The sequence below is a fragment of the Nelusetta ayraudi genome, unplaced genomic scaffold, assembly GCF_046127955.1.
Source record: "Nelusetta ayraudi isolate G7.1 ecotype Tasmania unplaced genomic scaffold, CSIRO-AGI_Nayr_v1 ptg000084l, whole genome shotgun sequence".
Taxonomy (NCBI): domain Eukaryota; kingdom Metazoa; phylum Chordata; class Actinopteri; order Tetraodontiformes; family Monacanthidae; genus Nelusetta; species Nelusetta ayraudi.
The window spans coordinates 2,154,925-2,175,301 of NW_027466134.1; the positions used below are offsets into that span (position 1 = coordinate 2,154,925).

The 20,377-nt window shown below is 43.9% G+C and overlaps 1 protein-coding gene across 1 annotated transcript; it reads left to right on the plus strand.

Moving 5' to 3' along the window:
* The first annotated feature begins 979 nt into the window (after nucleotides 1-979).
* Nucleotides 980-20,262, plus strand: LOC142900645 (phosphatidylinositol 4,5-bisphosphate 3-kinase catalytic subunit alpha isoform-like). Its single transcript, XM_076045050.1, has 26 exons — nucleotides 980-1,376; nucleotides 1,847-1,915; nucleotides 4,334-4,440; nucleotides 5,194-5,362; nucleotides 5,704-5,830; nucleotides 5,952-6,161; nucleotides 6,612-6,706; nucleotides 6,827-6,982; nucleotides 7,738-7,983; nucleotides 8,873-8,958; nucleotides 9,241-9,346; nucleotides 11,052-11,204; nucleotides 11,288-11,422; nucleotides 13,663-13,787; nucleotides 14,175-14,256; nucleotides 14,460-14,624; nucleotides 14,880-14,983; nucleotides 15,096-15,267; nucleotides 15,410-15,516; nucleotides 15,621-15,742; nucleotides 16,274-16,352; nucleotides 16,515-16,685; nucleotides 16,781-16,898; nucleotides 17,441-17,592; nucleotides 18,145-18,307; nucleotides 18,894-20,262. The coding sequence occupies exons 3-26, from the start codon at nucleotides 4,385-4,387 to the stop codon at nucleotides 18,999-19,001; spliced, it is 3,207 nt and encodes a 1,068-aa protein (XP_075901165.1). The 5' UTR covers nucleotides 980-1,376; nucleotides 1,847-1,915; nucleotides 4,334-4,384; the 3' UTR covers nucleotides 19,002-20,262.
* The last annotated feature ends 115 nt before the right edge of the window (nucleotides 20,263-20,377 follow it).

Sequence of the window (20,377 nt, forward strand, 5' to 3'; positions counted from 1 at the left end):
CGCTACGCGCAGATTATCCGCGCCGGGGCTTCCTCGCGGGGTCATATGTTGCAGGAAAACATTCGTTGCCGGCTGGGTTTCTTCAGGAATTAAATAAAATGCGATTAAACCTCCAATTAGCTGCTAATAAAGAAGAGTGAATTTTTAGACATGGAAAATATAATGTAATACATGTTGATAATGCTGTACGAACAGGACTAGTTTCTAATGAACAGAGTAAAAAACACAACTTTTTTTTATTTTTTATATCAATGCATGAAATTTGCACCATTCTAAAGCAGGGCTGGGCAAACTTTTTGACTGGTGGGCCACAATGTGTTCTAAAACGTGACAGTGGGCCGGAGCAGGAGCAGATGGTTGGAGTGTTTTGGTGACCCAACTCATAGAAGAAAATCAAAATGAGTTGAAATGAATCAAAATGTAGAAAATGTGTATTTTGCGTTACAACAAAAATATGTGTCTTTGAAGCTTCACAGTATTTAACTATTTGTTGAAATGACTCTTAAAAGACTGGGAAAACAATACAGCTATTTTATGACTTATCTAATATATTTCTTCAAGTGGTTTATCATTTCAGTCCAAGTTAATGGGTCAGTGAACAGAAGTGATGCCTCCTCTTCCTCTGTTCTTCTGTTAATGATTTCGAAGCTAGCCAGCTTATCGCCTGGCTATTGATCCTTACCCTTTCACTTTCGCTCATTTTGTGCATATCGACGCACCCCACCCTCCTACCACCAACTCCTACATGCAATCCATGTTCATCGATATTGTCTCATCTTCCAGTCAAAGTGTCCTGCCTTGCTGCTTACACCTGCTGTCGGTTGGTTGCAATAAACTACTGAATAAACATCGAATTACGAGAAGAATTTGTGATGGTTTACACGTTGCTCTCTCTGTGTGTGTGTGTGTGTGTGTGTGTGTGTGTGTGTGTGTAAGAGGAAAGGGAGGAGGGGAGGAGGTGAAGGGGGGCGGGGGGGCCCAGACAGACAGCGTGGCTGCATTGCCGCAGAAAAGACAACCTCACCGGCGCTCCTAACATCCTCCAGACAGTCAAGCTTTGCTTTCAAGCCTGGATATTTCGGACACCGGTCGCTATTTCCCGACAGAATAATCCCTGAGACGCAGACACACACACACACACGTATTCAATTTCGGGCATGGAGTAGCGGCTGCCGTTACCCCGGACAGCTGGAACGGACGGGAGGCTGGCAGACGAGTGATAACAGCCTCCCTTTGCCCGGAACCGGGAGCCTCCAACGGGCCGTAGGGAAACCGTAGGGGCCGGCTGGCTGGCTGGCTGGCTGGCGAGCTAACTAGCACTAGCCTCCAGTCAGCATCCTCAAGCGTTCCCACTGCGTTGACGCCAACTCGCAGAGGTAAGACAATGCGAAAGAATGGTCCAAATTCGTGTGAAGTCATTGATGGATTCCACCTTATTATTATAAAAAATAAATGAAAAATAAAAATAAATGCCGGTCATGTTATTACGGACGCAGACATTGACAGAGTCGTCGTTAGCCGCCGGTCGTTTGTAAATAACGCATCGAAGCTAAGCAAAAAACGTTGTCGTTTCATAGACCAGTTAATGCTCGTTGCTAAAAGCGAACTGACAGGGGTCACCACGTTATTATCCGTGTGATGTTACACTGCTTTAGATATGTGCCATTACGTTAGGAGCCGCTGCGATAGCTGTCATAGCTGTCATGTCGGAGCTGTCATTCCATAACACGGAGCGCTGGCTAACACCTAGCCCGCTAGTTTGAATGACGCTTACAGATGCAGGTTGTTACTCTTGTATTTTTTTTTAATTTCCTCTCCCAAATGTGTGTGCGTGTTTCTGTGGCAGTGCGAAGACGAAGCGAAATATGAAGGGTGGAACTGTGTCATCGTCCCAATAGGAGGGCCTCCCTCTCGGGTATGCTTTGCAAATTGTCTCCCCTCCTCTTTATTACAATATTGGAATGAATATCCAGCGATGACTTGGTTGTTTACGAACGAATATAACACACCTTATTTCACAAAAATCCTCCTGATATTGATGCACAACATGTGTTCGAACAACAATGTTGTGTCATGCGGTGCTTTGCATTCAATCCTCATTTATTCAGCCAGCAGTGTAGCGGGTGTCTCAGGACACGATGGGACTGGTTGCGTGGCTCCATTTGAGTATTCAAAGCAAGAGCGACCCTGGGCCAATGTTTCTCCACACCCCACATCCTGTGTTTTGAGGAAGCGTCCCTTTTTGTTCTAAAGTGCTTAGCTGCATCCTGATCAGGGGCACACATTGCAGGAGTTGTCAATAGGCGGTTTGTTCCCTCTCTCAGGCTCCTCTGTTTTATCTTGTTTTTGTATGTATTCCAGACTCCCCTTTCTTTCTAAATCAAGCCACTGCACTGCTTTTATTTATTTATTTATTTATTTATTTTTACTGGCAATCAGATCACACACTTTCTCCCTAGTCACTTAACTTCTCCCGGGCGAACGCAGCTTAGATCGATGGGAAAGCCACTGGCTGGATCCAAGTGTGTTATATCTTCTTTATTTATTTCTTATCATTCATTTACTATTAGTTTGATTTTATTTTGTCTGCAACTAAGATTACACAATATCTAACTTGTGAATTAAAGCTTCTTTTTTCCTCTGGAAAAAATATGTGCCAATACTAACGTTAGTAATCCTTACAGCAACAAGTTACTCAAAACAAAGTCTGTCACAGCTTGTGGCTTTGTATGTAGTAACTGTGGGCTTCTCCGTTTCCTTTCTCATGCCTTAAATTGTACAACTCTTTCACACAGCATTTTGTGATGTTAAATAAGTACATTTCGCATCGTACAAAACATCAATCACCACAAAAAAAATAAATCAACTTTCGCTATTTGTCTGCTTTTTATCTTTATAAGGTTAACTTTTGTGCTATCTCTAAACACAATCCTCTGCACTAGAAGTTTTTTTTTTTTTTTATTGCTATTTTCTTTTAATGCCAAGACAAAATAGCCAACTGCATAATCATGCCAGACTCAGTTAAATATTTGTTAATTCAAAGTCTAATTTCAAAATAAATAGATAAATTGAATCATCAGTCTGGACTGGAACCACAGTTGATCTTGTTTGTCCTGGTCTGTGTGTGTTGTAACACTGCCAATTAAAACAAGATGCAGTTTTGGTTAAACTTATTCATAGGAAAAAAAAATAACACATTGTTCTCTGTGTGCTTAGATGTAAAATAATGAAATGGGTCAACTTATGCTCAAGGTCAGGGCTTCACTCAGTTCACTTGTGTAATATGCGTTCATCAGCCACATTGTGGTGCAAAAGTACGAGTAACAAGTCATATTACAATATTCCAAATGTGGCTTCCGTTCACATAGCAAGACTTTTTGAACAAGTTCAGAACAAAAAAACAACAACACCTCTCTGTCCCTGTTGTGATGAGAGTGAGTAGAGGAGGTCTGTAACCACAGCGGTATAAAGGCTTCTTTGATGTTGTATTTATAGGCTCCAATCACACACAGTGTTGTTCTCGGGTTACTAAATGTGAAACCCCATTTTTTCAGGCATGTAGCCACAAAAAAAAAGAGCAGCAAGGAGTGCGTGTTAGAGGATGTGTGTATGTGTATGTGTGTGTGTGTGTGTGTGTGTGTGTGTGTGTGTGTGTGTGTGTGTGTGTGTGTGTGTGTGTGTGTGTGTGTGTAGCGAGTTGTTCAGGTGTTGCTAGGCAACAATACCAGAGACAACTTTTTAAATCAAAGTTTTAAGTGATGCTCTAATTGGTCCCTGGCTTGCAGTGTCTAATTCAAATGGTGGGAATTACAATCACCCAGCTCCAGAAATCCCACAATTTAATCTGATGAGGCAACAACAAATATGAAAATGACATTCGATGCCTGATTGTTCCGAGTTCAAGCTTTTTTTTTTATCTTGCCACTGCAGCAGCTCCTAACACGAGGACACGGGCACATTAGGAGCATGCACGGCACTGACTGAACATAGGTTGCATGGTTAATGTCTACAACACTAGATGACCCACTTAATGAGGACTCAAGCTCTTTTTATTTTTTGAAAGTGAATGAGACCCCGCCCCCCCAAAAAAAGGTCTTTCTGCTGTGGTCGATTAAACACGTTTGCTCTCTTTAGCTCAGTGGGCACAGCTGAGCCTCAGCCACAGAAATCTCTCCTCATTTTTTTTTGTCACCTTTCAACTGTTTTAACACACAACTGCTGTCTTACGTTGCTTGTCAGTGTGCCTCTTGGTTTTGTTCTGCTTCTAACAGACAATTTCTTTACCATTGGGGAGGCATCGCGACTTTGCTAAAAAAGTGTTGCTCTCTTTCAGCTCATGCTCTGCAGTGTGACTGTGTAACCAAGCTGGGAGACAAAGAGGAACATGCCTCCCAGGCCGTCCTCGGGGGAGCTATGGGGCATCCATCTGATGCCCCCAAGGTACGACTGCACAGTCACGTACACGTCGTCGCGTTAGAACAGTCTCAGATGCTGCAATAAACTATTTATAAACATAGTTTATTACCAAAAATATGCTCAATATTACGTCTTTAGTTTTTTTTTCATCTTCAGGTTTTTTTCATCCCGGAATACAACCTTGTACAACTAATTACTAAAAAAACAAAACAAAATATGCACGCTGTCACGACTTGACAAGATGATAGTGTTTAGATCCTGTGAAACTATTTTACTTCAGATTGCCCAACTATGTTATATAGTAATGGAAATAAGTTTTGGGATGCCCTTAAAAGTTCACTCAATCCCATTTACTGTCATGAAATATTGGTCAGAGAATTATGTTTTGTGCACGTGTTTTAAAAAGTTTGCTTGCATCAGATGCACACAAAACAAATGGGAATGATCTTGTTCTTTATTGTTCAAAAGACTAAATAGGATAACTAAATTCTTACAGTTCTTGTAGTTCATGTACCTTTGTACTCTGGATGTGTCGCGAGGATCCTCATCTTACTGAAACATTCGGTTCTCAGCTGGACGGAACAGTGCAGATGGAACGCTGACGACTGCACTAAAATAAACTGAGCTCAACTAAACTTAGATTCTTAGCGCAATACTGTACATCACAAAAAAAAGAAAAGATTTTGTGAGCATGGAGGATTACTTCCAAGTGGTGAAAGCAGAGAGCCAGAGAGGGTTGTTCACCAGATTTGTGTCGTGACTGAACTTGTTGTGCAGGATCCTGGTGGACTGCCTGCTGCCCAATGGAATGATCCTGACGCTGGAGTGTCTCCGCGAGGCCACACTCATCACTATTAAACATGAGCTGTTTAAGGAGGCCAGGAAATATCCCCTCCATCACCTCCTGCAGGAGGAGACCTCCTACATCTTCGTTAGCGTTACGCAGGTAGGAGCTACTGCATCAGCCCTGTAACGCAATTTGTTCATTGGTAGAGATTGATTGCACACAAGTGGACTTACTTAAGAGGGATGTTTATGTAAAAAAAAAAAGAAAATAATAATAAAAAAATAAAATCTTATTCTGCCAATGATCAATACAGGTAAGTTCAAAGGGTTTTCTTTTTTTGGAATAAGCTTGAAATATGTGATCCTGTCGAGTGTACTACTGTCTGAAACATCCATTCTGCACGAATGAAGGCCACAGGTTCTCATGTCGATCCAGCCTTAACATTACTGCGGCGGGGAAAAAAACATTGAGTTTGAACACACAGCTTGCGCTCCTCGCAGGAAGCAGAGCGGGAAGAGTTCTACGACGAGACCCGCCGACTGTGTGACCTTCGACTCTTCCAGCCCTTTCTGAAGGTCATCGAACCGGTTGGCAACAGAGAGGAAAAAATCCTCAACAGGGAGATTGGTAGGTCGTTCTCCTCTGAAGTGGTTGTTTTTAATTAGCTTTCTGCAACAGAGACGACGCGCTGTTGCATGGGTTCTACCGAGAAGCAGAAGCAACTCCGTTGTTTGATCCTCCCACCCAGGCTTCGCCATTGGCATGCCCGTGTGCGAGTTTGACCTGGTGAAGGACCCAGAGGTGCAGGATTTCAGGAGAAACATCCTGAATGTGTGTAAAGACTCGGTGGAGCTGAGAGACGCCAGCGGGCCCCACAGCAGAGCGCTCTATGTGTACCCGCCCAACGTAGAGTCCTCGCTGGAACTTCCCAAGCACATCTATAGCAAACTGGACAAAGGTGAGCACAGCTTTTGTTTCTTCTGTAAAATGCAACCGTCATCAAGATGAGAGAAAAATATGTGTATATTATGAATAGTAAGTAGGGAGAAAACTGTTTTGATGGAGCTGCTCATTAGCGGAGCTCTTTCATCCAACATCGGGTCAATGGGGAGAGAGAGAGAGAAGAGAACTCCCATCAATACTAACTGCAGTTAGTCAGCCTGCACAATAGAATGGAACTCAGTAATGAGCAGGAAAATCAATGAATTGATTAGGGCACTATTAGCGTGATCCTATTGTATTAACACGGTATGTAAAGGGAAACTCACCCTTCATCCCAGCAGAGCCATTAAAGATGCATTTTTGCTTCCTGGCTTGTTGCTGCTTTGGTAACCTTTGATTCATTTCCTGATGTCTTTAGTCTTTTTAAATGTTTCTTCTGTCTCCTATTTATTATGTCTCCTATTAGGTCAAATTATCGTTGTCATTTGGGTGATTGTGTCTCCAAACAACGACAAACAAAAGTATACGCTAAAGATCAACCACGATTGTGTGCCTGAACAGGTAAGGAAGAGTATTTCATGAAGAACCAGACCGGGCTTTTATAGCACACTCTGCCGGGGGAGAATCTGCGGCGATACCTAAAGCCTCACGGGACTTTAATGTTTGCATTTTCCCCCGCAGGTGATTGCTGAGGCCATCCGTAAGAAGACTCGCAGCATGCTGCTCTCCCCAGAGCAGCTAAAGATGTGTGTCCAGGAATATCAGGGTAAATACATCCTTAAAGTGTGTGGCTGTGATGAGTACCTGCTGGAAAAGTACCCCATCAGCCAGTATAAGGTAACTAACATGAGTGTAAATGTCTCAAAATGGCTTTTTACCAGTCAATGAGTAAATGAAATACATCCAGTGGCCTTACAGTATAGAAAAATATGTTTCCGCAGCTGTTAAATATTGTAGTAGAAAAAAAAGTTTTCTTGTTTCATGTGCAGCATTGAGGGTAAATGTTGGTGACTGCAGTAAAATAAACTGCACAAGGAGACTTAAGACTGGTTCACGCAAATGCATGAGGTGTCCAAACACTTTTTTCCAACCCTTGCTGCAATTTTAGAACCAAATGTTTAAATTTGTTGAAAGATTGTAAGACTGCAAATATAAGAGTCAATAGAATCGCTCTCAGAGAAGTGTGGTATTTTAACATTTTTTTATTATTTTTTTATCAATGCTTTTCCGTTAATCTGCCGGATCAGCTTCAGAGCTTATCCAGGCCTCCCGCATGAATCCGTATTAGGAGAAGGCTGATCCTAAACCCGTTATCTGCTTCACCTTTTGCGAATGTTAGCGCTGGACGTTCTTTTCTCCATTCCACCTCGCCTACCTTGATGCAACCTTTTCTTCTTGCAAAGTGTGGAGGGACCCGGGTTTCGTACGACGTGTCGGCAGTTCTTCACCCGCGCCACCTGGAAAAAAAAAAACCCACAAAGGGGATCGTTGGCCGCATTTACGCACGGTGTAACTGTATCGCCTCTTTGTGCTTTGTGCTGAATCTGCTCCTCGCTTTCTCTCTCTCTCTCCCGCTCGCTCTCTCCTTCTAGTATATCCGTAGTTGCATCATGCTGAGCAGGATGCCCAACCTGATGCTAATGGCCAAGGACAGCCTGTACACCCAGTTGCCTACCGACAACTTTGTCATGCCGTCGTACTCGCGACGCATCTCCACCGCCACGTCCTACATGAACGGCGAGGCAGCTGCCAAGTCGCTGTGGACCATCAACGGCACCCTGCGAATACGCATCCTCTGCGCCACCTACGTCAACGTGAACATACGGGACATAGACAAGGTCGGCCTGCGCTTTGCTTCCAGAGATACGCTTAGAGGTTGAAGTGTGTAACAGTTGGAGATTTGTAAGAAGAAACAGCAACATCAAGTGGTTACATTTTAGATTGCAGTCCCCTAAGGAAGTCTGTACCCTCCCTCTCCCGAGCTTGCCAGTGAACTACGGTGGCCTGCGAGCACAAACCTGGATACCTCGTTAACCTTCTTCTTCGTTGGTTTATTTGAGGACGCGAGCGTTCACCTTAAATACAAACGTGCATGTCAGGCAGCTGGATTGTCCACACCGGGCTTCCTTAGAAATATGGTGGTGCAAGATGGCAGCTAACTGCAAGCAAGATCCTTATTGTATATTTTTATATACAAAGAAGAACCGTTCTAAGTGTAGGAAAACCAAATTACTGTTATTGGTTTACTGTTACTGTTATCTATGTATTTATGGACTGGAAGGTGAAAAATACAGATCTGTTTGACGCAAGAGCAAATGTATAATTGCCTCGTGGTTTTTCAATCGCTAAGATTTCCTACGTTCCTCCTACAAGGTTCACATTCAAGTCTCTTGCAAGTTAACTTGACTCTCTGCTTCCAACTAATGCAAATTATCCAGGTGTCGCATGTGCAAAAGCTCTTAGTCAAGGGGAAAGTCGCCCTGCTCTGCGTTGTGCTGTCCTGAATCATTTATGTTACCAAGTTCTCACAACTAACCGTCTGACTGTAACTCCACTTGTCCTGCTTAACGCTCATTTGACACGACAGCTGTTATATGCTATTAAGGTGTAGCTGGAGTACAGGTTGCTCAGCAGGGCGTCTCGTCGTGACTCTCAATGTCTCAATGTGACTCATTCTTTTCCCGGGAGTTTTTGTTTTTTAATTCTTCTTCTCTTATTTACGCGTAGATTTATGTGAGGACGGGCATTTACCATGGAGGTGAACAGATGTGTGACAATGTCAACACGCAAAGAGTGCCCTGCTCGAACCCCAGGTAATAACTCGGTCCCCATCACGGAAGCTGGAGATGAATCGACTCATATGTTTGCTGCAATTTAACTGTTAATTTCACAGTGAATAATTGAATGCAGGAGATAGGGAGTAAATATTTATCTCAAAATAGTAACATTAAACACTGTTGCGTCACTGGCAGACTGAATCCCTGGGTCATCCACGCTGGAGAAGAACTCTCCCTGCACTCTGTCCGTCGGCCCGTGTTTTCAGATTATCTCTTTATATTCACAGTTGTTCTCTGCCTTTAATTCTTCGTCCTCAGGTGGAATGAGTGGCTCACCTACGACATGTACATCCCCGACATACCTCGGGCTGCCCGACTCTGCCTTTCCATCTGCTCTGTCAAGGGGAGGAAAGGTGCAAAAGAGGTTGGCTTGAAATTGCTACCAAAAAAAATGTTGCTAATGTGTGTGCAAAAAAAAAAGAGAGATAGTGTTATGTCAAGTCATTGTTGTTAGTTAAAGTTAAAAAAAAAAGAAAAAAGAAAAGTGCATTGAGAAGAAGAGTTAGGGTTCAAATACAGTGTAATTGTATTAACAAGTAAAGCAAAATCTAAGTGTTAGTGCTATATATGTTTGTGTATGTGTGTGTGTGTGCGTGCGTTCGTGCGTGCGTGCAATTTTGTATTTTTTTTTTCTTTTTCTTTTTTCCAAGAATAGATAGCCCGGCATTGATCCAGTTGTCACATTCTAAATATATCAGAGAACAGATGACCTTCGTGCTGCTAATCCTTCAACATTAGCATCATGCCAATGCCATTCCCAGTGGCTTATAATGTATGCCAGTTTCCATACCATGTGGTGGTTGTGAAGATTCCTTTATTGATCTACAGTCTGTAAAGTAATCTTTGTATCTATCTATCTATCTATCTATCTATCTATCTATCTATCTATCTACATAGAGATCTACATATCTGTCTACCTATCTAGATAGATATCTATTTATTCTCATAGATAGATAGATAGATAGATAGATAGATAGATAGAATAAAAGAAGATCTGAACACTTTATAGAATGGTGGTGGTGTAAAACTGTTGTGTCTGTGTTTTTGTGTGCCGAGTCTTCAACTTGTAACAGACACCCACTCGGATTGATTTTTCTTCCACCACTCTGGTTGGAAGAGCTTGAAAGAGATGTGTGTGTGTGTATGTGTGTGTGTGTGTGTGTGTGTGTGTGTGCATGTGTGTGCGTGTGTGTGTGTGTGTGTGTGTGTGGGTGAGCATGTGTTGTGTGTGCGTATGTGTGGAGTGTATCAATGAATGCCAGACATGGATAGTGTAACAGACACCTGGGGTGAGTCCCGTCCTATGCCGGGCCCCGGCAGTCTGAGGTCGTGTTTGCGGATGCTCTTTCACATGCCGTTTGAATTAAAGATAAACGTTCCACCGCTGCAGCCTTTTGTGCCAGCACTTAGCCGTAATAGGTGCATTCTGACTAGCTGTCTGCGCGTAACTTGGCCCGCCTCACAATGCCGCCCTCTGTCACCCCGATCCATGGCTGCCTCTTAGTGAAAGACTTTGCTCGCAAGACCGAGACGGCGCCTCCGTTAGTTCCACACGGTGGCTTTGACAATAGCGTTCAGAAATAGCCTCTTAAAACAGGAGTTGTCTTCATTTGAAAGAGTTCCCTGCCCACTCTCCCAGTCTAGTTTAATTAAGCACAGCGACATTTCCCTGAGATTCTTGTCTAGAAGATGACAGGTTGCCTCACTGGACGTTTCAGCCTGAATATTTTTGGAACTAACAACATTTTTTTTTGGGGGGAAAACATAATTTTGTTTTCTTGCCAACTCCTGAAATTATTTTTATGTAAGTTTCTTAATAAACCGACGGATTCAAAGACGTGTGTAGTTTGTTTGGCTGCACGGAGCAAACTAACATTCCACCATATATGTGGACTTATTGATGATACATTTCAGTTCATCCACTTATGTTGGTTTTGCATAGAATTTTTGCACTTAATGTGTTAGAGAAGTGTGCACCAACCATGTCTGGGATTTTTTTTCCTGCCATGAGCTTCTTCCATAAAAGCAGGAACATCTTTCAATCTTCCTGTTTTGTCCGTCCTCTTCAGGAGCACTGCCCACTGGCTTGGGGTAACATCAACTTGTTTGACTACACTCACACACTGGTGGCCAACAAGATGGCTCTGAACCTCTGGCCCGTCCCTCACGGTCTAGAAGACCTGCTCAACGCAATAGGAGTTACTGGATCCAACCCCAATAAGGTTTTCTTTTTTTTTTTTAAATCTCTGCTACTGCCCTCAAAATCGGTTGTGATGTGAAAATGATTTGAATCTGCGTTGTGCAGGAAACGCCGTGCCTGGAGCTGGAGTTTGACCACTTCAGTAGTTCAGTCAAATACCCGGATATGAATGCTGTGGAGGACCACGCAAACTGGACCATCTCCAGAGAGATGGGCTTTAACTACACTCTCTCAGGACAGGTAATAGCTGGTTTACTAACTGCAGCCGAGCCAAGGTCGGAAGGTAGACGCACTTGTGTTCATCTGCAATAGCTTTGCTTGTTTATGAAATATATTGTACATGTGTTGTGTTTACCAACATGTGCATCACAGGAACTCCATCTTAAACATTTGACTTGTTGACTGAAGAAATTTGGGCCCATAAACGCATCGTGGAAGTGAACATGGCGGGCATTTAGGCTTGACCCGTCCTCGAAATGAAGCCAGCAATATGAGAAACACTATTTTTTCATATTTGTCAAAAATACATATTATTGTGCTTTATCCAATATTAAGTATATGAAAAAAAATCCTATTTGCCACCACTCAGCCTCACTTGATTTAAAAGTGGCATCAACAACGCAGTTATTCAACTAAACCTTTTGGTGCTCGCGCAACCACTGGTTTGGCAAAAATAAATCCTCAACGTGATGCACAAAATATGAAAACAATCCATCACCGTGAACTCATTTTCACCCATTGCTTTCCATTTTAGCTATCGTGAAAAGAACGCGTGGCTAATGCGTTTCTTTGTGGATACTGTTGTTCTGCGAGACGGAAAACTCCAAACCGGGTGTCTGACTCATGACGAACGGCTGACAATATGGCCGAGAGTGTCGGCGACAACAACACGTTGAGCCGCAGTGAGCCCAGTTATTTTGGATGGTGTCGCTGTCGGCGCCTCAGCGGATTCCTCGATGACGCGGGAGGTGGCTGAGGGGGGCGGTGGCGTAGGGGGACGACAACCACAGCGTCTTATGTGATAACGTGACATGCGGGGATAGTGAGCAGTGTGAGACAAGGTGCTAACTTATTCATGGGGTGCCCGTCTCAGCGTGTGTGAAGCGATAGAAACACGATCCAGTTTGAAACCCAATTAAATAATAAAGGAAATTCCAGCAAATGAGAACTCTCCATCCTCCATCCTTCATCCTCCATCCTCCATCCTTCATCCTCCATCCTCCATCCTCCATTCTCCATCCTTCATCCTCCATCCTCCATCCTCCATCCTCCATCCTCCATTCTCTATCCTCCATCCTCCATCCTCCATCCTTCATCCTCCATCCTCCATCCTCCATCCTCCAGCCTCCATTCTCTATCCTCCATCCTCCATCCTTCATCCTCCATCCTCCATCCTTCATCCTCCATCCTCCATCCTCCATCCTCCATCCTCCATCCTCCATTCTCCATCCTCCATCCTCCATCCTTCATCCTCCATCCTCCAACCTCCATCCTTCATCCTCCATCCTCCATCCTCCATTCTCCATCCTCCATTCTCTATCCTCCATCCTTCATCCTCCATCCTCCATCCTTCATCCTCCATCCTCCATCCTCCATCCTCCATTCTCCATCCTCCATTCTCTATCCTCCATCCTCCATCCTCCATCCTTCATCCTCCATCCTCCATCCTTCATCCTCCATCCTCCATCCTCTATCCTCCATCCTCCATCCTCCATCCTTCATCCTCCACCTGCTGCCGTTTTACGCTCTGTTTGTGACACCCAGAGTGACACAGCCCCTTATTTCTATATTAATATTATTGTTTATTTATTTAATTTTATGAAGCCTAGTTGTTTTTTTGAAAATTATTCAAAATAGTTGTCAAAGCAGCAAAATGTTAAAGAAAATGATTAAAAGATACCTTGCTGAAAATAAATGTTACTGTTCCATTTGTATAGAAGCACACTTGAATAAAAAAAAAAGATACTGGTTATTTTATTCTTTTCTGTGGTTATTTTTCTTTGATATATAAAGTCTTGGTCTGGTCTCGGTCTCGATGCTCTCTGGTCTCGATAATGTCTTGGTCTCGATGCAGTCTTGACTACACTGGTGAACGCTGACTTGGAGCGTATAAAGCACGTTGAGTGTTCAAAGTGACTGGGAAGGGGCTGTGTGTGTTCACGCCATTTGAGATCTACTTCCTCAGGCTCTCAGTTTGAACTGCGGGCAGATTGTTTATGTGAAACAGCAGTTCAGCAGACTGTTTATTGATGATTTATGGTTATGAAATTCCATCCATCTGTTTTCCGTCATTGCTTTCCCCTGCACTTGGTCGCGGGTGTGCTGGAGCATATCCCAACTGTTTGGAATGAACCCCTATGTATGAATGACATGAGGAGAGCTCAAAGCCTCATCTCCTTATACAGAGGAAGCACAGACTACTAAGCACTCGTTGTGCGAAAGTCGTTTTAATGATGCCGAATTTGATTCCCCTTTGTCAGAGCAACCGTGTGGCCAGGGATCACGCCTTGACCGAGAGCGACACCGAGCAGCTGAGACAGCTCAGTAACAGAGACCCGCTGTCAGAAATCACAGAGCAGGAAAAGGACTTCCTCTGGAGACACAGGTGACAGCAGATGTACTGTGTTACGCTGAGAATCTGTCTTAAGTGCAGTCGCCAACATTTACCCGCATGCTTCATGTGCAACTGTTCAGTCCAGCTCACAACTGGATGTAAGATGTCGCCCCCTTAGTTCTTGTACGAGAACGTTAAGAATTGAGTTTTCTTGTTCTGTCTTATTAACAATAAACAACAAAATAATAATGTCCATCATTCCAATACAATCAATGGTGACCAGACAGCAAAGAAAAACACTCCATCCATAGTTGAAGCTCATTTGTGAGTTTGTTATACATCATATATATATATATATATATCATCTTCATGACCCTAAACTATGATTATGTACAGTAACCATGATGCGACCCACATTGTTGCGTCCACTTTCCTCAGGCACTACTGCATGAACATCCCTGAGATTCTTCCCAAGATCCTTCTCGCTGTCAAATGGAACTCCAGAGATGAAGTTGCACAGGTAGAGGCTCTTCATGTGCTGCCTGTCTGTATTCAAAAGCATCTTTGAAATAGAAGAATAACTGAAAAAAAATAAAACACTGTCAAACAAAACTACTATTCATATCATTTTCAACCTCATCAGCAGAGGCCAAAAGTTGTTCATGCTTCTAAATGCGTTGCGTGTCTGTAGGAGAATGTAGATTGTGGCTCTCTCTTTCCCAGATGTATTGCCTATTGAAAGAATGGCCGTCGATCCGTCCCGAGCAAGCCATGGAGCTGTTGGACTGCAACTACCCAGATCCCATGGTCAGGAACTTTGCTGTACGCTGCCTGGAAAAATACCTGACTGATGACAAACTGTCCCAGTACCTCATCCAGCTCGTGCAGGTAGGTTCCAACCAAGAGCGGAGGCTTTAAGATTCAGGACCTCAGAGTCTGTGACCTGTGAAACTTCCCTCGGATGTGATGCTGCAGTTGCATCTTTTGCCGCTTCCTTTTCTTGTGCATTTCACGCCTCTCTTGTATTTTAAAGTTGCCATATTTAGCATTCACAGACGCAGTTGCAGGTGGGCGTCCTGCAGTCTGAGGTGACTTATCTGAACCTCCTCCTCTCTGTCCATCCTCTCACACCTGCCGTTCCAGGTGCTGAAGTATGAGCAGTACCTCGATAATCCTCTGGCCCGTTTTCTCCTCAAGAAAGCCCTGACCAATCAGCGAATAGGACATTTCTTTTTCTGGCATCTCAAGTGAGTAACAGTCCAGAATTGTTTCTCTGAAATGTGTTTAGCTTCCTTCTTCGTTGCTGCCTACACCACCCCCCCGCACCTTCTCATTCTTCCCTTTGTTGCTCCCTGGCAGGTCGGAAATGCACAACAAAACTGTGAGCCAGAGGTTCGGACTGCTGCTGGAGGCTTACTGCAGGGCCTGCGGCATGTACCTGAAGCACCTCAGCAGGCAGGTGGAAGCCATGGAGAAGCTCATTAACCTCACCGACATCCTGAAGCAGGAAAAGAAGGACGAGACACAAAAGGCAAGCAGTGCGCCAAGCAGCACACAACTGAAGGCTTCCAACATTCAAACCGTTTCAAAAGTCTATGGATTTGTCGATGTTTTAGGGACACACAGATGCACCCAAGTGAACGTGTGCGACGTGTGTTTTGTGGCTCCTAAAGGTTCAGATGCGGTTTCTTGTGGATCAGATGAAGAGGCCGGACTATATGGATGCCCTGCAGAACTTCACATCTCCCCTCAATCCTGCACACCAGCTGGGAAACCTGAGGTTCGTAGCGATGGCGAAATGACTTCTGCCCCTGTCTGTCTGGTGGTGGAAATGCAAATAAAGGACTTAGGGTCGTAAAATAACTACTTGTATTTGCTGGACAGGCTGGACGAATGCAGGATCATGTCATCAGCCAAGAGGCCGCTGTGGCTTAATTGGGAAAATCCTGACATCATGTCTGAGATGCTCTTTCAGAACAATGAGATCATTTTCAAAAATGGAGACGGTAAAAGACACACACACACACGGACACGCACACACTCACACTCACAAACACAGAGATCAAAACCATCATCTCAGCGTTTCTAAAAGTCAGCTGTCCCCTAAAAAGTCCTTGATGAGATTCAGCCCATGCAACAAATTTAATTTAATTAATCAGTCAAATTAACATGATGGTACGGTCAAGTCAATTTACCATTAAGGCATGTATGACTGTAAACAAACTGTGACACATGCCTGTAATGTTTATTACTGAAGATAATGTGAAGCTTGGGCTTTGATATGTGGTCTTGTCTATTGCCTCAAACAAACAAACAAACAAACAAACTCTCACAAAGTTTTATTCGAGACAAAGGAACATTTTACCACCGCACCTCACACCATAAACCTAGTTGCTTTAAAACCTTGCAGCATATTTCCAAGCCTTCACCCAGAGGCAAGACACTTCTCTGCGTGTCTTTGTTCGTGTGCATTAGATTCTCCTATTCACTGAAATTGCTCCTCCTGTGGATTTTGTTTTCTGATTTTTGTGCTCCAGACCTGCGGCAGGACATGCTGACTTTGCAGATTATTAAAATCATGGAGAACATTTGGCAGAATCAGGGACTGGACCTGCGGTAGGAAGCTCGATCCTTTTTAAATCTGTGTCGAACTATCTCTTCCTATCTTTCTGTAGTCTCCTCTTCACTGTTCACACCCTCCGTGTTCTCCATTGTGTGGCGCTAATAAAAAAAATAAATAATAAATATATATATATATATATATGTTTTCCCCCCCAGTATGCTTCCCTATGGCTGCCTGTCTTTGGGAGACTGCGTGGGTCTCATTGAGGTGGTCCGCAGCTCCCACACAATCATGCAGATTCAGTGTAAAGGAGGCTTGAAAGGAGCCCTGCAGTTCAACTCAAACACTCTGCATCAGTGGCTCAAGGACAAGAACAAAGGGGAAATGTACGTGTGTTTCGAGTCTCAGCATGAATATATACATATTGACAATCTCAGAGGTGCAGCGTCTTACTTTATTGCCGGGCTCTTTTTCTCTGCAGGTACGACATGGCTGTAGATCTGTTTACAAGGTCCTGCGCTGGCTACTGTGTAGCTACATTTATCCTTGGCATAGGAGACAGGCACAACAGCAACATTATGGTGAAAGATGATGGACAGGTAACTCCTGTGTGGACGTGTGCAAAACCTTTGTGAGGGAAAGATGCATGTCTGAAAAATGTGTCACATACAGTGTTTTCAATTCAGTCATACTTTATTGATCCCTCGTGAGGGTCCCAGCAGGGAAATTGGCTTGATGCTCATAAAGTTGATTTTCTTTCTTTCTTTATTTTTTTAATAGCACCAATCTGAACCTGAACCTTACACCTGAATTCATTTCAAGCAGAGGATTGCTTTATGGGCAACAGTGTGTTTCTATTTCAGTTCACACAAATGCAATTTGTCTAGGTTTCTCAGTTATCATTTGATTTGAAGAAAGTACATTTTATTCACTTTGTGAGTGTTTTTGGCATTTATGCTAATATTTTCGATTCGTCCGAACAATTCCACCCTGTCACAACTACATACGCTGCCATTTAAGTAAGAACGTCTACACACAGACACAAGAAGAAGAAGAAGAAGAAGACAAAGATCCAATCATCCGTAAGGGCCGTGATAGAATGAGAAACACGCGTCCTTATTCTGTTTTGTCTGTGTTGCAGTTGTTTCACATTGATTTTGGCCATTTCCTGGATCACAAGAAGAAGAAGTTTGGCTACAAGCGAGAGCGGGTGCCCTTTGTGCTGACGCAGGACTTCCTCATCGTCATCAGCAAGGGATCCCAGGAGTGCGCAAAGACCAAAGAGTTTGAGAGGTATTGCAGCAGCAGCATTTACAGTGGATTCACTGTGTTTTTGCTAGTCCGCCCCCGTCAATGGCACTTGCACTCGTGCACTGTGTACGTGCACTATGAATGAAGTGCTATCCATCCATCTTTACCACTTTCCTTTTTAATCTCTATCATTCAAGTTGGACATAAAGCCCTTATAGCTCTTATGTCATGTAGTTCCAACAGTCCTTGTACACGTCTCCATTCATTCCATCTGATTTTTTTTTTTCCACCCTCTTCAGTAAGAAGAAGCAGATAAACCTTGTTTGAATGAACTGACATTCTAACTGTGATGGTAAGCTGTAGTCTGTGCTGGAAACCAAAAAAAAAACGCTCGCCAATGCAAGTCAGCCATGACGCATCTGGTTCCACGTTGCATTGAAGAGGCACAGGAGTCCATCATGACGTTGCCAGTTTGGTGATGGCGTCCTCCTCCGACACCGTCCTCCTCCTCCCGCTCTGCCGCGAAACGCTCTCCTCATTCGATATCTCCCTCGCCCTCCCTCTTCCGACCCCTCTCCCCTCCTCCACCCCAAGGTTCCAGGAGATGTGTTACAAGGCGTACCTGGCCATCCGGCAGCACGCCAACCTCTTCATCAACCTCTTCTCCATGATGCTGGGCTCGGGCATGCCGGAGCTGCAGTCCTTCGACGACATCGCCTACATCAGGAAGACGCTGGCGTTGGAGAAGAGTGAGCAGGTGAGGAAGACCTTCACCGTCGCCTCTCTTCCTCCTGTCCTCAGTTGGGAGGTCACCACTCTCAAATGTTACTTCATTGAAAGGTCCTATTTAATATTTGGCTCGATTTATGATTTTTATATTGGTAAAAGCTTAATGTACTGCCCATGAATACATTATTAAAAGTGTATAATTGCAGTACAATAAAAGCAATTTGGATGTGGACAATTCAGGCTGCCAGACAGAGCGTTTTGTGATTGGGGTGAGCGCTCGCGTCTTCAAATGAACCAACGAAGAAGAAGGTGGACACGGTATCCAGATTTGGGTGCGCAGGCCACTGTAGCTCACTGGCAAGCTCGGGAGAGGGTGGGACAGTGAAAGCAATCTGAAATGTGACCACTTGATGTCGCTGTTTCTTCCTCAAAGTGTCCAACTATTACACACTTATCCTTGAAATGCTGTTAACTACCCCGATATATTGATCATGCAGTTCGCCAAACGTTCTATTTTCAGTTTAGACTTTCGCCAAATACTTCTCTAAATATGACACACTTAACCTCTAATTAATTTTTTCTTTTGTGCGTGTGTGTGTGTGGTCTTTCGGTAGGAGGCTTTGGACTACTTCATGAAGCAGATGAACGACGCCCACCACGGCGGCTGGACGACCAAGATGGACTGGATATTCCACACAATCAGACAGCATGCACTAAACTGATGCCCTCCGCACTGGCAGATACAGACCTCAGTCAGCAGCCAGCTGTTTGTTTCTCAAGAGAAATTCACCAGTTTTTCATCACGACAGTTTGGCGTGCTCGCCGCTCGCGGACGCCTGTGTCTCCATTTTGTCCTTTTTGTCGTCGTCGTTTCCGTTTTTTTTTTTTTTTTTCCCTTTCTTTTTAAGCACCAGCACTATTTTTCGTTGAACGAGGTCCCCTACCTACCGATCTTCTCCCCGTCGTCATTCCCGTTTCACTGCGCCGTGAGAGAAAGGGAGAGTCGCCCCCTTGCATCCTGGTGGTGGACGTTCACGTGTCCTCGGCTGCTACGCTCACGTTGGGAGACGTTAACCCCTTGCTGCTCGAGCCGAAAAAAAAATCACAAAAAAAAAAGACAAATTGGACTAAACAGTGCAATGAAGACGCGTCTGCCAGTTGATTAATGTAGCCTCAAACTGAGTCTCAAACTCACCGCCCTTCCCGTTGTTCTAGTGCTGCACTTTGACTCTTCCCCTCCCACAGGATGCGTTTGGTTTTATTTTCTTTTTCACTCCTGTTTTCTCTGGCGACTAAACCGCAGGCTGTGCAGTTTGGCTCCTCTGTGCCCATTGTGAGGAAAATTTTATTTTTTTATTTGATTTTGTTGCACAGTCTTCACCTTTGCATAAAACCGCAGGGTGGCGATGCCTTTCCTTGAAAATGAAAAAAAAAAAAAAAAAGCCCAAGAGCAACTCACAATGCCAGATTAGTACGCATATTTCTTTTTTTTAGGTGTAGTTGTGTATCATAGTTTTTTTCTAGTTCCTGTTTTTAAATATGCAACAACATTGTTTGTGTACAAATATTTTGTGATTTTATTTTTATTTTTTTAACATAATTTTCAGTTTGCCCTTTCATTTCGATCGTGCAATCATGCGTGAAACAACCTATGTATTTTAAAATTTCTTATTTATTTTTTGCATTTTTGTATTTGTTACTCAGATTTGTGAAGACTACTGATGTTTTTTGTTTTTTGTTTTTTGGTTTTTTTTGCCCCCTCCAACCCCAAAGTTTCGCTTTCCACGTCCCCTTCACCGCAAGGAGCCAAGGTAGTTGCGAGAATGTGAACGGCTGCTTGAGCCACGCTGGCTGCCCGCCTCATGTCAAACCTTTGGCCTCCTTCTCGCCCAGACAGACGGCGAGGAGAGGCCTCGGAGGACGTCTTCCTGGGCATCGCTACACAACGCCACAGACACACAAAGTCCAACCTCCCCCTCCCCCCCACACACACACACCAGAAAAAAAGAGCTGTGCCCAGCAAACCATTAGCACTTTCAACTTGAGATGGGAGCCCCGACCTGCGTTATTTGTCTTTTCAAAGCGTGTTGGATTCTTT